This window comes from Dermacentor silvarum, chromosome 3 (genome assembly GCF_013339745.2).
Source record: "Dermacentor silvarum isolate Dsil-2018 chromosome 3, BIME_Dsil_1.4, whole genome shotgun sequence".
Classification (NCBI taxonomy): domain Eukaryota; kingdom Metazoa; phylum Arthropoda; class Arachnida; order Ixodida; family Ixodidae; genus Dermacentor; species Dermacentor silvarum.
Window position 1 is genome coordinate 165681812 of NC_051156.1, and position 17792 is coordinate 165699603.

Below are 17792 nucleotides of genomic sequence, written 5' to 3' on the forward strand. Positions count from 1 at the left end.
CTGGGCCGACAGTTCAGATCGTTCTCGTCAAAACGAGGCGAACAGACTGCCGCGAAGACCCTGTTGTGCGTGGTGCCCAAATTGGAGCTACTCTTGAGCAGCTCCACCAGCTTACGCTGTGACTATGCTGCGTGTGCCGTGCAGGCCTGCAACTTTTTTTTTTTTAGAAATGAATGTGATAACTAGTGAAGCTCTGAACGAATATTAGATGTGTAACCTTCTAATAACTTACAGCCTTCCTTTATACCGTATAAGTTGCTAACGAGTGTTCGTCTGAGCTGACAGCGTATACTGTTAAAAAGTTAGCTGAGCTCCTTTTAAATGAAATCTTTGTAGAGTCCGGTGCTTTTTAATACTGCTGTGGGTGGTTGGAATAGGCAATTAAAGAGGGTATTTTCTACGTTGCTGGGGTTACTACGGAAGTTTCTTTAAATGCAAAGCTCTAAACCTGGCGTCCGACTGGTTCCTATGCCCTGCTTGCTCGTAGTGCTGATGTTTGCTGTGCGAAGAGGAGGGCGTGGGTAATGATTAGGCGGCATCGAGAGAAAAAAGATGGGATGAGATGTAGCAACGCACGCGTATAGGTTATCGCCAGCGATGACGTCATCCGCCCGCAACTGCAGAGTGGGGGCTATCTCGCGTTCCGGGGGTCGCATGATGCACCAGGGCTCGGTCAGCCACCGCGGCGCAATGGACGCAACAGCTTCACTTGCACCGATTCCTACAGAGGGTCAGTGCGTAGGATGCATGTCCTACAGCGAAGCGTTCCTTAACTCTGCCTTGGACTTTGTCACTGCTGCTGCTGTTGCTGTCTTGCACGCTGCATCTAAAGGTGGTTGAGAACGCCTGGTAGGAGTGTGGGAGAAGAGTTAGGCACTGTCAGAAGGCATTCCTCGTTTGGGGGAGCATGGCCACAATGCCCTCTCCCCGCAAAAGCATTGCAGAAGCTGCAGCGCCTGTCTTTAATACTGCGAGCAACAGTTGAGAGAGGAGGTAGAGAAGCGGTAGAACCGGATCCCCTACCCATTCAGTAACCGACGCAGTCGCGTCGGTTACTGAATGGTAACAAAAACTTTACCACTCTTCGCTCGTGGCAGCTCGCTTACCTGGAGCGGGGTGAGGTTCAATGTAACGTCAGAAGGCGGGCGCTGCTTGGGGTCTCTTTAATAAAGAAAAGGCTATACTTGGCAACAGTTGAGAACTAAGTGGGTGAAAGTTAACGGAATCTACAATACTGTATGTGTCTTATATTTCTGAAAAATAAACACGGAGCAAATTTTTTTCCTGTATAGAACTGACGCAGGGCGCGCAGAGGCAATACAGCTATGAATCACCGCAGCTTCAAGACGATACTCAAGCGGCTGCCCAGCAAATCAGCACTCTTGTACCCGACGTGGTATCTCATAGACTATGGTGTTGTTCGTGGTCTTAGGTTCGATCGCGACTGCCCCAGCCATATTCCGACAGGGGTGAAGTGTAAAAAGGTCGCAGTTTCGCCCGAGATGCGAAGCACCGATTGCGATAGAAAATTAGTAGACAACTATACGATGTAAGGATATTAGTTTATTGGCCATATAAAGATGTAAGTATCCGCTTACTAAATAAACAAGCACGGTGCCACGCGCGCACAGGTAAACATGAACACATCTCGCTCGATGACCACTGGAGCTCGTCAAAACGGTGGGGTGCGAAAGCGCGCCAGCGGCAGCGAGCAAATTGACCTTCGCGCTGGCTCTCGCTTCAACGCGAACTAAACGTCGAAAGCGCAGCGCATACGAAGCTACCGGCACTCAGCGAATGCACTTTGGCCCATCGCAGATCGCTTTGAAGATGAGGATCTCGCAGGCGCACACTTTGGCCGCGTCGCAGATCTCTTTCAAGATAGCTCCGTGAGAAGCAGCCGCGTAAGCAAAACACCCCCCCCCCCCTCCCATCTCCGTCGCCTCCTAGTTATGCAAATGGGGGCTAGACTTTTTTTTAGACATATTGGTGATGCACTAAGTTATGCAATCAGGGTTAGACTTTTTGGAAGATATAACGAACCGCAATGGGAGAAGACAGAGAAAAAAGGTAAAGGAAAGACAGGGAGGTTGGATACCCTGTACCGGGGGAGGGGTAATGGGATGCGAAAGGAGAGAGAGGGAGAAAAAAATAAGTAAAGTAAAAAAGAAAGAAAAGAAAATCACACACACACACGCGCGCGCAGCGCGCACACACACACACACACACGCACACGCACGCACGCACGCACGCACATACACGCACACACCGGCGTGGCACTATAAGGTGACCTCCTGAACGGCACATATGAATACGTAACATAATACCTAAAGTGCAGCATGTTAGTGTATGCACTAGGCCACATCTTTAGTCAGCGAGATGACTGCGACATGACGTGTCCAATCACGCGTGCACTAAGCGCACCTTTAGCAAACCAGAACCGGAGAGCAGCTGTGGCTTCAGGGAAGCCTGCCTGTCTGGCACCATGGAGGCTAGGGTTCGATTCCTACCCCGTCCGAAATATACCAAATTTTCTTTTCAAAGTCACTAATTTACATTGTTTACAGGAACCTCCCTGAGAAATCTGATGTCAATACGAGTATTTTTGGGGCGTCGGCCATTTTTCGTCACGGCGCCATTTTGCCAAGGTCACCGCCAAGGAAACCCAACGGCACCGTCAATATAGAAACCTAAGGCTTTCGCCTTAAAAAGTACATGGCGCCTTTTGTCATATCCACCAACGTTGAGGTGCGATTCAAATGGTTTAATTCAGGCGAAGCAGGCCTCTTAGAAAAAAAAATAAATACTAGAATCAATCAGCTTCGCAAATTTATTTTTCGTTAATGTCTCAGCTGCTTTGTCCGCGGGAAGATGCAGTAACCGCCGTGGATTAATTAAGTTCATGCATGGCCTAAATATATGCCAATCCGTATTATTTATTGCGGCCGCACTGAAGCTATGGTTTTGGTTTTCGTGGTGCTTCAACTTCTCGCCAACACTTTGATCGCAGTTTTTCCGAGTGGTGTGTCACGTGTCTGATGACGTCAGTGATCCTTCTGTGGTTCACGATGAAGCCCCGGATTTTCCCTGGCTGGGTGGAAATGATTCCTCATGGAAAGTAAGTCTGCCGTGGGGGCGTTCACTTCAGTTGCTTCTGGGTTACTTTTAAGTAATTCATCATGTAAATGAAATAATTTGAACGCCTGTCGCTATAAGTAGGCGCCACTGACAGACACTGTGCGTCTAGCCAGAGATGCAGAGCAGATTACGGAAAAGCCCCCCGCTTTCCTTTATCACTGGGTGATTGATTTAAATATCCTCACTGCCATGGGGAACGGGGGGGGGGGGATTAATAGTTAGACTGCTCGAGTGATTCGTTTTGAGGGGTGTATATTAAAAGCGAATGACCTACTACTTCTGTGATAACTCAGCCATATCAATCACGATATTGACCCTTTTCGCGGAGCAGTTTGTTTTAGAGAAACGAGATGGCGCTGACGGCGGCGCGCCATACATCTCCTCAGCGACCACGCACGAATACGAAACCCTTACAGCTTCTACCTTGCTTCTGTGCGATCAGCTGTCGGAAATGTAACTGAGTTTTCGCTAAAACACTGTGCTCCAATCATGCTAGATTGAATCATGTGGATTGAAGACGTGTGCAGTAGTTGGCTGCAATCTGTGTGGCCAAGTTCGCGGACCGCTGCTGCAACTGTCCGAACGTGTTACCGGCACTTCGTGATGTGCAGGCTTTCCTCTAGGATACAGAAATTTGCTCATCCGCCAGCCTTGTATCGCTAACCTTCAAAGAAAGGGCTTCATCCCCAGAACGTCGGCAAGAGTGAGTACCACTCGTTAAACAATGACAAAGGGAGTAGCGCGCTTCCTGTCATAGTAAGTTTCGCGCACGTTATCTATACACATCTGTCCCAAATGGCAGGAAAACTTACGCCCACTTTATCGCCGACGTATCAAGAATAAGTGAATGGGCTCACACTTGAATATATGCGCACTGTATACGCACAATTAATGACGGACTACACCTATGGCGCACGAATGGTCGAAGCTGAATGTTTCGTGACGGTCCGCAAGAGTAAGCGAGTTACTAGCTGTAATATATGTTTGCTACAAGGTATTACAATGTACAAAACAGCTAAGTTTGAAGCCTTGTGCGCAGCAAGAACAAATCTATGGGAACTGAGCACACCCACGAGCGATTATAACTATAGGCAGAAAATAATCAGATAGTGGCCGCACCGAGGAACTTAACTGAGTTAGAAACTGACAAGCCACTGCTTCAAAATATTTGCCGAATAAATAACAAAGAGCAAAACACACTAATCCTGACTGAATTCATAATTGGAAAGCTTGGATAGCTTGGAATACATATTTAGCCCCGCTTTTAGAACAAGCACCATATACGCTGCTAGCGCCGTTTGGACATAGCTTAATCAGCTCCGAAAGCGCTTTTACATGTTCTCTGAAGCTGCGATCAAAGCTTCGTGTCGTCCACCTATATTCACCGTCTACGATATCTACGAAAATAGAGGTTTTCTAAGCCGCGCCGGCGTCATACACTTCCATTGTAAACAAGGAGGCAACGGAGGCAGTTGAGGCAAGCAATGGACGCGTCACCACGTGATCAAACATGGCAGCGCCCACGAGATCGCCGCGAAAAGGGTCAATACAGTATTATAACAAAACCTTGAATTATTTCAGCTATCGAATTCACTATAGCTATTCGTATCTGCAGACACGGACAACTTTTGAAAAAAAAAATGGCTGTGGTTTAGCTCTGGTTAAACCTAGTCGAGTAGCGATAGCTAAAAACCCCCGGCTGCGCTTAGGCTTCGCTTGTAGTTAGATACCATCCATACTGCGGCCTCAACTATGGCTGCGGTGACGCGAGCTCTCCCCTTCGATACTCCTGGTTATCCCAGCTGTGGAGCGTGCGGTGTGACGTCATACAGAGGGCGCGGCGAGGGCCCAACGGCAGGAGCGGTGGCCACGCGGTGACCGCGACGAGCCGAGTTGCTGGAGAATCGAGGGCTGTGGCGTGACGTCACAGTGCGGCCACGGTACAAAGTGTGGCGAAGGCGGAGAGGCGAAAACCTGGCGTATAGTGTAGCTGTCGCTAGAAAACGCCAGGTTATTGTTGCCGCACGCACCCAGCACAGTAAACTGCCTTATACATTTGTAATGTATTGTCGCTATAGATCACCTTCACCGGAATGCACACAGGGAATATGCTGACGGAAGTGCATGTACTCTGGTTTCACTTGTAGTATTTTATGCATGCCTGCAGGAACTGGCTTCCTAAGTCACGCTTTCTTAACTAAGAGTTGCCCTCAACCTATTTCTTTGCAGATTCATAAAGCCATCCGCCCCTGCCATGATTGCCACGTTCCTGCTTTTCGTGATTCCAAAGGATCCCCGCGAGCCCGGTGGCCGAACAATCATAACTTGGCGGGAGGCCAACGAGCGCGCTCAATGGGGTGTCATGCTTCTCATCGGAGGTGGCATGTGCCTCGCCGAGGGCTGCAAGGTAGCTTTACTATTTCAGGCTTTACTATCACTGTGCGGCAGGATTCTAGAGCGCAGCTCTTAATTAGGCGCCCGTTCCTACGGCGAACGTCGGCGTCAGCGTAACGCGTAGCGAAAGATGAGAGCGAATGCTGATGCAGTGAGGAATGAAGAATGAGCGCAGCTTCACTGACTTAACGTCGCGAAGACTGATGAAACAGCGGAGCTGCTGGCTTCAGCTTGGCTTTTACTTCCCGATGAGTCTCTTCGTACCGTTGCCACGACGCCGCCTCCCTCACTCGAAACTCGGGGTCTTCGCATCTTCGCCGTCGCTTAGCCTCGGCTTCCCTTGCTCGGAACTCTGGGTCCGCACGTCGGCGTTGGGCCCATGCTCGAGCAGCTTCCCGTCATCTTTCCTGCCATGACATTTCTTATTCCGGAGACAGTTGTTTCTTGTGTCATCGCCTTACTCGGCGCCGCACGTCGGAATGCTCTGCGCCGACAGTGCACGCTTTTACACTGCTCGGTAGACCCCCCCCGCTATTCCTCCCCGGAAAGCGTCGCGCCGCCACTATGCCGACGTCTTTCTCTCGTTGGCTCCACCCACCTGTCGCTCGGTGCGCGCTCTCCCTCTCTCATCCTGGCCACTCTGTCACCACTTGTGGCTGGCGCGCGCTTCGCAAAACAGATCAACGCTCGGCACGGTTCAACCTCGGCCTTAAATAGCTCCTCTGTTAAAAGCGGCGAGAGGGAAGAGGCGCGAGAAGGAAAGGGGAGAGGAGGGGGCAGCGGAACCATGAGGCGGAAAGCGGAGGAGGTCATGGCGAAAGCGTTATAAGAAAAGCGTAGTGTGGTGACATGGCTACGAGATGGCGCCGGGGTAGCGCGCGTCGCCCACAACTACGCGCGGCAAAAATGCCCGCGCACTGCTCATCTGGGAAGCCTGTCGGTGGCGGTTACTGTGAATTGCGCCCACGCGTCACCCATGCGCTGGCCCCACGAGCTGGCTCTCGCGATCTCCAGATTAGTGAGGCAGTCGCGCCACACTTCGCTTCGCTTGCAACGTGTCACACGAGACCGATTGTCCGGGCCAGCCAATATATAAAATTTCGCATTAGGGAGTATTGTAATCGCCGGTGAATTTTTTGTTCCATTATTACAGCGAAGCTGTATGTGGCTAGCCGATTCGTCCGTCTGTCGCTTGTACACCAATAACTATCATCATCAGCAATGCCTCGAGCGTCATCGTAGTCTTCCACAGTTGGCTCGTTGGCGCCCGCGAACGCGCTCGTGCCACGGCTCCCGCGTTCGTCGTCGTCGTCTTCTTCCACAGCTGCCTCCGTTGACACTCATCTTTCCAGCGTAGAATTTAACTTCTCGTCGTCGTAATGGGGAGGCCGCAGTTTAGAGGGTATGAGCCATTGCTTAAGGGGGTATGAGCCATTCATTGTTAAACGTGACGGACAGATTTAATGTTGAAGCAATTTAATTTTGAAGAATCACGAACGGCAATAAGACAACGGCAGACGGCGGGCATACCGTCAGTGATGTCGTTCTCTGCGTCACAGCCGAACGTGTGTGTAACCTCATCCAGAAACACTACGCATGAACCGTCAGGATTAACCCAGCTATAAACACCGAGGCCAGCACGTCTCAGCTTCGTTGGTTAACCATCCGTATGTAGTGCTTGGGCGGTGATTTTTTATGTTATGGCGTAGTCATCAATTACAAATCGAGCGTATTTGATTAGGAGTGGTCGAACCAAACGTTTCGGCATATAGACTTGTTTTTGTCAGGGCAGCTGTTAGACTTCTCAGTTTGCCTTTTCTTCGCCAGGGCAGCACTTGCTGCGCAATTCCTATCCTGGCGAATACAGGTCTCGCGGTTGAATGGCTCGCTCCAGAGACTGTCCTTGTTCAATCACTCTTAATCACTTCTAGCCTCCGTGTTCATGTGAACTTTTGCCTTGCTTAGACTCCCAATGTATGTAATTTGATGCTGCGATAACCAAAAAAAAAAAGAAACGCAGCATCCTCTCAGGTTTTTACTTAATATATTTCTTGACACTGATGGAACCGGGGCACTGTCATATCAGCCATAGTATCGACTCACTGTGTATGACATATTTCTATACTTCGTCGCAGTTTTATAGTGTTATGCCGTCTGAGTAAGGACGTTTCCCGAGCACGCATCGGGGAAATTAAATATTCTCAGGAAGTGATAAATTTTAGCCAACTTTTCCATTTTACGTCATTTAATTGAAACAGACGTCGGCATTAAGCTGTACGAACGAGGGATCGACCATGTCGCTTGTGTCATGCGAGCGGTCATGTGATGTCCGAACTTTTATAACCAGGCATGCTAAACCTAAAGCGAGGAACCGTGCTTTCATTCTAAATAACACTCTGCTTCGATGTTCGTATTCCTTTTCTGCACTGCTGTTCATTCACTTCGAGCTCATTTTGGTGTATTTTAGTATGCACAGCGCGATACCACTTATACTGATGCCTTATTTACCTAGATACCGCTCATCACGTTCATTCTAGGCAGAAACACACACATCCTCGCGTCCTATATATATATATATATATATATATATATATATATATATATATATATATGAAAAAATACATAATGTGCTGTTATCTGTCTGGCATAGAAAATTCTTTAAGATGATCTTCCGAAGGATAGACGCACATCAAATAAATTATGCGAGTAAATCAACCGCATTAGGAGAAAGATTGTTCCTAAGCTACTGTTACTAAAATCGCTCTTTTATTCGTTTATTCTAGCAATCAGGTCTGTCAGCGCTTCTGGTGCAGCACCTGAAGAGCCTTGACGTGCTTCCTCACGCGCTGACGGTCTTCGTCCTCTGCTTTGCCACCTCCATGTTCACCGAGGTGATCAGCAACCCGGCCGTCAGTTCCATACTCTTGCCTGTCGTTATCGAAATGGTGAGGATGACGTTATCGAAATGGCATGGGTGACGTCTCGCGCTGCGAGTTTAGCAGGGTGCGTGCCGACTGTGAGGGTCCCATACGCAACATGCACCTGAAGAACTAAAAAATCTAAATGTGCCTTTAATTTTAATCTTCAGTCATGCCAACGAAGTTGCAACTAGAATGCTGTGGGTGTTGCTATGTCGTTTCAGCAGACGTGCTGCAGCAAGTTATGCAGTTAGACAAATGACATCGTTGTATCATTTGGCATTGTGGTTGGCAGCTAGATCATTTATTATTCAGCAAAATCTACGTACACGAGCATTTTACTATTTTTGCCTCCACCGAAATGTGGCCGCCGCGGCCGAGTCTATCCTAACAGTTCCTTAACTGTTTGTGTGATAATTAGCATTTGCAAAAGCGTGCGACTATTTCATTTCACTGGGTCAAAACAAGCAACGTATAACCACCGCTATAATCCTTGCATTTTGTTGTAGTCTTAATGGCAGTTTTGGTTTAGGTCCACCAGGAAAGCGTAGAAATCGCCGCTTGTTATAAGCATCCGTGAAAGCGTTAGAGTTTCCTCGCTGACCTCACGTAATGAATCATGTACAATGCATTGCTCACTAAGATACATTGGTTGTTTGGATTTTCTTTAAGATATTGACTTCATGCACTCGTTCATGTTCTGTTATTATTTCGTAGGTGATCCGATTATACATCGCGGAAATATAACTCCAACACTGTTGAATAATCTTGATATAAGCTATAGCTGTTCACAAGCAGTGGACGCCAAATGCTTATTGTGAAATTAACAAAAAATTTCGCAGAACCCATCTCAGCGTGGCTGTCGATTGTAATGCGCTTAGAATTGAATCAATATAGCGACACAGCCTTTAGCCACCGTCAAAACGAGTTATGAGGCATGTACAGCAGAGGGTTTCATCTTTCGAATTTCCCTAAGAACACCCGGCGTCATCTATCGATGCCACCGCAACGCATGTGGTTGGCTTCCGAAATGCATGGAACTGCACTGGGAACGCACTGGGAAACGCATCACCCGGCAGCTGGCCTCTGCTCTCGCGCTTCTTTCTAATGACGCTTCCGAGAAGTCCACGTGCAGCTTCCGGGACGATATTTTCATCGAACAGCGGAAGACACATACTGGCACATATTCAGTAACATAAGCTGGGATCAAAGAGGCTCCCTGAAGACCCGCACAGACCGAGTGGCGCCTACTCAGTTTTACCGGCCGGTGCCAAAGAGTTTCATTGAAGAGTGGTATGTACCCAGTCCCGCATCTACAGTGATCGATGTCGGCGTGGAAGTGTTTGGTTGAAGTGCGATAGATATGTAGAATGTAGATATGTATAACACTAGATACATTGAGTACATGCGCGAAAGCAAATGTGATGAAGATAAATTCTAAAAAAAAGCCGCAGTTCCGCCCTAAAGGCGAAGCATCGCTTGCGATAGCAAATTAGTAGACAGCTATACGAAGTAAAAATAGCAGTTTTATCCGCGGTATAAACTTATAAGCATAGGCATACTAACTAAATTAACAAGCATAGTGTCACGCGCGCACAAGCAAACTTGAACGCATCTCAGTCGATGAACGCGGAAACTCGCTGTCAAAACGCTACCGTCAGGACGCGCAGCAGCAGCAGCGAGTGAAGTGACCTTCGTCCTGTGTATTGCTTCAACGCAAACTGAGCGACGAGAACAGCGCACGCATAAAGGTATGAGCCGCCTGCAGATTGCTTTCAAGATAAGGCGTGCGCGACCGCGCGCGGCCGTACAAAGTACGTGGTGCGTGCCGAAGTCAAAGGTGCTGGGTAACCTCAACCTATGCAACAGACCCCTCCTAGCAGCAAGAACATTAGCACCATACCGAAGCTTACACCAGTGCACCGTGCCAGCCGGAGAATTCGAGGACTGGCCCTTGAGATTATACCGTCATCCGGGAGCACAATGGCTACGGTGGAAGGTACGGCGACAGTACCAACTCATTTAACGTTACAGAACCCGCGAGTGCCACGTTCCTTGAACGGCGACGTTTATGAAGACGTGGAAGACTGGTTGGACGACTTTGAACGAGTAGCAGATTACAACGAGTGGGACGACCGAGCGAAATTGAAGAATGCGTATTTCAGCCTCGAGGACGGCGCTCGCACCTGGTTCCAGAACCACGAAGAGGTCCTGAAATCATGGCGTGAGTTACTTCGGCGGCTCTTGGACACCTACTCGAGCCCCGATCGCCGAGAGCGAGCAGAACGGGCCCTCCAATCGCACGCTCAGAAGCCCAATGAAAGCGTTTTGATGTACGTTGAAGACACGACACGTCTATTCAGGCGAGCCGACTCTAGCATGCCGGAAGACAAGAAGCTCCGTCATTTGATGCGGAGTGTCAAAGAACAGTTCTTCGGTGGGCTTGTTCGTAATCCACCGAGGACGGTTACTGAGTTCCTCACAGAAGCCGTTGCAATGGAAAAGGCGCTGCAGCAGCGGTCGAACCAGTATGGCCGGCAAGTAAATGTTGCTTCGACAACCGTTGGTCTGGGAGCTTTCGCGACAGAAATTGACGTGCTCCGCGAGCTAATATGATCGGTAGTCCGCGACGAGCTGCAACAGCTGCACCGGGCGCAGCAGCCTACGGTCAACTGCATCGCCGACATCGTGCGTGACGAAGTGCAGCATGCACTCGGGATACCTCAACCTCGCCCCGAAAGAACACCCTAGGCGAGTGAATTTCGGCGCACGACATACGCTGAAGCGTTGAGGCGTAGTCTCCCTACATCGGCAACATCCCCACCCGCGGCGAGCGATTTCCAGCGTGTGACGTATGGAGACACATTGAACCACTCCATTCCTGCACCAGCTCCGCTAGGTCCCGTTGCGCTCCACTCGGTACCGGTGGTACCTTACATTCCCGACAACCGCCCTATCACACGTAAATCGGACATTTGGCGCATGCCCGACCGACGACCGCTTTGTTATCGTTGTGGTGAGGCGGGTCACGGATACCGAGAGTGCCACTACCGCCTACTTGGACTGCAGGGTTACGCTGCCAATTCACCTCGACCCCGGTTCGGACAGAGGCTGCCTGAAATTGAAGCATTCATCGCCCCGCAGCGTGCGCCTCAGTCATCAAGACGCCAGTCGCGATCACCATCACCGCGGCGATCCTATCCAAGTCGCGAAGGTAGATCGAGGATGACGCAGGGACGGTCTCCGAGCCCTCGCCTGGAAAACTGACGTCAGCGACCTTTCGAGGCGAGGCCACTGATGCGCGACGTGCTGAAGACCTCCAAGCGACGCGACCTCACTCGACGGAGATTCGATGACGCCTGTAGCCAGAGATTTGACGACGTCTGTACCTCAGCCTGCAGACAAGCTCGCGATGAACATGCCTGTGCTCGTCGACGGGAGAAAAGTCAGTGCGCTAGTCGACCCTGGTGCTGATTACTCGATTATTAGCAGAAAATTGGCGAGCCTTCTCAAGAAGGTATTATGCCTTGGACTGGGACGCAAGTTAGTACAGCTGGCGGACACGTTATCGCACCGCTTGACGTGAGCACCGCTAGGATACGAATCAGAACTTGCACGTTTCTCGCTAGCTGCATTGTCCTGCGTGAATGTTCCCGTGATTTAATTCTTGGAATGGATTTTCTGCAGGAATATGGTCCCATAATCGACCTCAGGAAGCGTCACATCACTTTCTCTGCGAGGAACACTACGACACAAGATGATACCTGCCGCCATAGAGCCGTACTTCGCGTTTCCGACGACAGCGTGACTATACCGCCCCGTTCTAGCGTCATGGTTCAGGTGATATCTGAAGGGGCGCGCAACGGTGAAGTCCTTGCAGAAGGCAACACTTCCCTTTTGCTGAACCTAGGAATTTGCGCTGCACGAGGCATCGTTGGCCTTCGAGATGGCCGGGCTGAAATATTGCTCACAAATTTTACCAATGAGCATCGACACCTTTTTCGTGGCACTGCCATCGCCTATGCTGAAGTCTTGGAGGACGTCATTGAGTGTTTCGCTTTTGAAGAAACCGACGCCGATGAAGCGTCGCTAGCAGGCATTGACATCAATAACGAGCTGCTGCAGGAGAAAGAGAAGGCACTGCGGCAACTATTATCGGAATTCAAGGCGTGCTTTGCGTCTTCGTCAAAAGTTAGTCAAACGTCAATCGCGCAACACAGAATAATCACCTACGACGATGCGCGTCCTATCCACCACCAACCATATCGTGTCTCGGAGAAAGAACGCGAGGCAATCAAAGCACAAGTAAAGGAAATGATTGACGATGGCGTTATCCAGCCTTCAAGCAGTCCGTGAACTTCACCGGTCGTACTCGTCAAGAAGGATGGCACGCTTCGCTTTTGTGCTGACTACCGAAAGCTAAACAGCGTTACAAAAAAAGACGTGTACCCGTTGCCGTGCATCGATGATTCTCTGGACCGGCTACGGCGAGCTAAGTACTTCTCATCTCTTGATTTAAAAAGCGGCTACTGGAAGATTGAGGTCGACGAGCGGGACCGTGAAAAAACTGCCTTTGTCACTCCGGACAGTCTTGACGAATTCCGGGTGCTTCCGTTTGGTCTTTGCTCTGCTCCAGCAACTTTCCAACGGAGGATGGACACTGTGCTTGCCGACCCGAAGTGGCAAAGCTGCCTCGTCTATCTAGATGATGTGGTCGTTCTTTCAGCCAGTTTTTCTGGGCATCTTATCCGACTACATCAGGTACTCGACGCAATCCGATCGGCTAACCTTACACTGAAGCCTCAGAAATGCCACTTCGGCTACCAAGAGCTGAAGTTTCTCGGTCATGTCGTCAGCGCGGAAGGCGTCCATCCTGATCCCGACAAAACTGCTGCTGTGGCCGCTTTTCCAACCCCTATCGATAAGAAAAGAGTCAAACGCTTCCTGGCTCTGTGTGTGTACTATCGGCGCTTTATCAGTAATTTTTCAAAGGTTGCTGAACCGCTTACACGTCTCACAAGAAACGATATGCTGTTCATTTGGAGAGCTGACCAAGAAACCGCTTTCACCGAGCTCCGACACCGCTTGCATGGCTTCACCGCCTGTTCTTGGACACGTTGATGAACAGGCCGAGACTAAAATTCATACAGACGCCAACAACATTGGCCTGGGTGCGGAACACGTACAACGGCAGGAGAGCTTTGAAAGATTTAAATCTTTCGCAAGTCGCACTCTATCGCTCCCGGAGTCCAACTACACCACTGCGAAGAAAGAGTGCCTTGCAGTCGTATGGGCTCTTGCAAAGTTTCGGCCTTACCTTTACGGCCGCCCATTCAAGGTCGCGACAGATCACCACTCGTTGTGCTGGCTGGCAAACTTGAGGGATCCTTCTGGACGACTGGCACGGTGGAGCCTACGCCTGCAGGAATACGATGTGACCATCGCATACAAGCATACAAGTCCGGGCGCACACACGAAGACGCCGACACGTTGTCGCGCGCGCCTGTCGATTCTCCTGGTAAAGACATCGAGGACGATAGCGCTTTCCTTGTGGCTGTAAGCGCGAAAGATTTGTCCCAACTGCAGCGCAAAGATGAGGAATTACGACCTATTATCGAACATCTGGAAGGCCGTAACGCCACTCTGCCCCGACAAATAGCTCCCGGACTATCGTCCCTTTGTTTACGACAGGGCCTACTGTATAAGAAGAACTCTGCGGCCAACAACAAAACCCAACTTTTGGTCGTGCCAGCAGAGCTTCGTGGTGAAATTCTGTTCGCCTGCCACGACGAACCTCCGTCTGGCCACCTAGGCTACACCAAAACCCTTGCTAGAGTGCGCAAATTGTACTATTGGCCGAAACTCGCCACTTGCGTTAAACGGTATGTCCAAGCCTGTCGTGAGTGCCAGCGCCGGAAGTCGCCAGCTGTGAAGCCTGCGGTATTACTGAAACCCATTGATCTACCTCGACAGCCTTTTGACCAAGTCGGCATGAACCTGTTGGGCCCGTTTCCTCAGTCATCTTCGGGAAACAAGTGGATAATCATCGCCACAGATTATTTGACGCGCTATGCTGATGCAAAGGATCTGCCTCGAGGCACTGCTTCCGAGGTTGCACAATTTTTTGTAAACAACATTGTAATGCGTCATGGCGCCCCATCGTGCGTCATTAACGACCGAGGAACGGCATTTACGGCACAGCTCCTTCAAGACGTTTTCCTTTCAAGTTACACAACGCATAAAAAGACGACTGCCTCTCTCCCGCAGACAAATGGCCTGACCGAAAGGCTCAATAAAACGATCACTGACATGCTCTCTATGTACGTAGACGTACAGCACAAAACGTGGGATGAAGTACTTCCGCACGTCACGTTTGCGTACAACACCGCGACGCAAGAGACCACACGCTTCCTGCCGTTCTACCTTGTTTACGGTCGTGAAGTCCAGATCATGCTTGAAGCAATGCTTCCATGCGACAGCTTTGATGATCTTGACCAAGACGCCGAGCTCTTCGTGCAGCGCGCCGAAGAAGCACGCCAACTGGCTCGCACGAACATCAAGAAACAGCAGTGCATCGACACATGCCACTACAACCTCCGCCATCGACAAGTTGAGTAACAACCAGGAGATCGGGTTTTGGTTTGGACTCCTGTCCGCTTCAAAGGCCTGTCCGAGAAACTTCTCAGCCGGTCCTTCGGACCTTACAAAGTGCTGCGACGAGTGAGTGACGTCAACTACGAGGTTCTTCCTGACGGCAGCCAACCTACACGACGTCCAAAGACACTACCCGAAATTGTGCACGTTGTGCGTCTGAAACCATACCGCACTCCATAACCACCATAGTTTGTGGAACATGCCATTCCTTTTGTTTTATTTATTTTTGTCGTAGACAATCATTGCCTCAGTGAGATTGCCCTGCGTTCTATGACTGCGCGTCAGCAAGCGTTTGTGTGTGCATGTGTCTTCCACGCGGTTACTTACTTTCGCCCTGTAGTGTGTGGGCTGCTTTTAGCATCGACTCGATGCATTTCCGAGGACGGAGAATAATGCCACACCTTGCAACATGTGCTACATAACTAGAAAGCCGAAGACGTGCGCTAGTTCACGCGCCATGCTCCGGCACCTGCTTTGACGGGGGCCAGCCAAGAAGCAGACGAAGATCCTCCGATCCACGCGCCGGAGCTTGAGTTTTTGCGTTTGATCAGCTGGCGGTCAGAGACTCGAACTGAACGCTTCAGGTCGCCTGTTCTCCTAGAACGTGACAATATCCTTTCTGGTTTTGTGCAGGCGATAGAGATGCGGGTGCACCCACTGTACCTCGCAATGCCGGTGGCGATTGGCTCCTCGTTCTCCTTCATGCTTCCTGGTGCCACACCTCCCAACGCGATCGTGTACGAGCTGTCAAAAATGACAATTCCTGAAATGGTGAGCCTTCTACCATTAAAACGTTCCTTGTCAGTATGCATTTAGGCACATACGGAGTGACTATTGTTCTTTGGTGAGAGATAGAACGCTGCAGAACCGTTCTTCGCCTGGATCTATTATTCTTCGTTATGGCCGATTGAACTGGTCGGATCGCTTGCTAAGTAGTCAGAAGACGACTACGCTTTATATAAGTTAACCTGCTAATATAAGACGTGGCTGCACGCTGTGCATTTCTTTGAACTTGCATATTTAAATTTTCGTTTTACGGGGATGTCTGGAGTAACGCTGTAAATGTAGGTTATCGATTCGAATTCTTTTCGTTGATGCCTAACGCTCTCAATACGTTACTTTTGCAGATATGAAGGCCATTACCTCTCGTTACACTTTCCAAATGATTGATTCAGACAAAAAAGATAAAAAATATCTGGTGTCGGGAAGGAAGATCTGCCTTGCATCAAATAATTCAGTGGAGAGGATGTTGGCTTTTGCTATTACCAACATTCATGCAGTGCCACTGCGGCACTGCGCGTGGTGATATAAAGAACGATGTTTTAAGCATGTTTACGTAAAGCACTGGCTAAATTATTTTGCATAGAAATTCAAAAGATGAAGCAATTCCAACTCACGCTGGAGCACTTTGAGCTATCATGTATATACAAAACGCTAACACCCCATTAAACCTCAGCGAAACAATTTTACATCTCTGGAGAAGTTCCTATGCGGAAGCTGTGGTACTCACAGATTAAGTTGGGAGAAATTGTACATGAAGGGTTCCACGTTCTTTCTTTTGTCATTTGTCATTGTGCCGTTTGTTGTGACATTCTTGCTTTATTATCATTTTGTCCTTTTATTATGACGTCGCATCCCTCAATGGAAACATCACAAGCTACCTTTTTCTTTCCGGGGCGTTCTATGGCTCAGTTCCAGAGGATGCATGATCACTTCGTTTGTGTGGCGATGTTGTGTTGAAGACATGTTGATAGGGCTTCACACACTTCTTATTATTTTATCCCTTTAATTTCACAGGCAAAGCCAGGCTTCGTCATGAACATGGTCTGCGTCCTGGTGGAAGTCGCCATGATTCACGCGATAGGCTTTCCCGTCTTTGGACTGGGGAAGTTTCCCGCCTGGGCTAGGCCCCCCGAAACTACGAGCTCTTCAAGTGCTGTCGGAAACACGACAGACTTGATGTCGTTGCCGACAGAGTTGAGCACATTTAACTACATACTTGTGGATTGAAGGATGTGCTTGACCAGCGATTCTTTTTCCCTCTTCATTTCTCAGTGGTCTGCGCAGCTCCGACATGGCGCGTGACTTAAGTTCCTACCAATGCAATATTTTAGTCCCAAAAACTGAGCATCTTCGGCAACAATAACGGCAGTTTCTAAAGCATGAGCGCCCATTTCTACGCACGCTTTTTTTCAAGGAACTTAGCGCTACACTAACACTGTACGTCTTCATGTAACTCAAAAGACATCCATGTACTATAAATAACTGTATTCTTGACATCACAGAGATGCTGTATTTCAAGGAAAGATGGAACGAGAGGTCTGAGGTCGAAGTAGCTGCACACACTTAATGATGGAGGATCAAGATGGAGGATCAACGAAGAACTTGTTTCTCCATGATGAAGTCATGAGCTATTTAAAGAGCCACGTCCACCGTGTTTTGTACAACTTCTGTATGTAGTCTACTCAATCGTATATGCTATGCTACACCAAAACGTGGGCTCTGGCTTATGGTTTTAGTTGTGCTGCACGCACAACTAAAAACCATAACATAACATAACCATAACATAACCATAACCATATTACAACCATAACATAACCATAACATAACTAAAACCATAACAAATACTCCAAAGTGCGAAGTTCTTAAGCGTGAGCAACTTCCAGAAAAATGTTTTCGGTGGTGTCA

General features: G+C 49.2%; 2 protein-coding genes across 3 annotated transcripts in view; both read left to right on the forward strand.

Annotated features, from left to right (window-relative positions):
* The window catches only part of LOC119445993 (solute carrier family 13 member 5-like), a 383695-nt gene that overhangs the window by 129544 nt on the left and 236359 nt on the right, over positions 1-17792 (forward strand). Inside the window, exons 12-14 of the mRNA XM_049663798.1 lie at positions 5517-5545; positions 8316-8477; positions 15738-15752. Coding sequence (XP_049519755.1) covers positions 5517-5545; positions 8316-8477; positions 15738-15752 — 206 coding nt within the window. The remainder of the gene's footprint in view (positions 1-5516; positions 5546-8315; positions 8478-15737; positions 15753-17792) is intronic.
* The window catches only part of LOC119445995 (solute carrier family 13 member 5), a 345149-nt gene that overhangs the window by 21533 nt on the left and 305824 nt on the right, over positions 1-17792 (forward strand). The window lies entirely within an intron of this gene.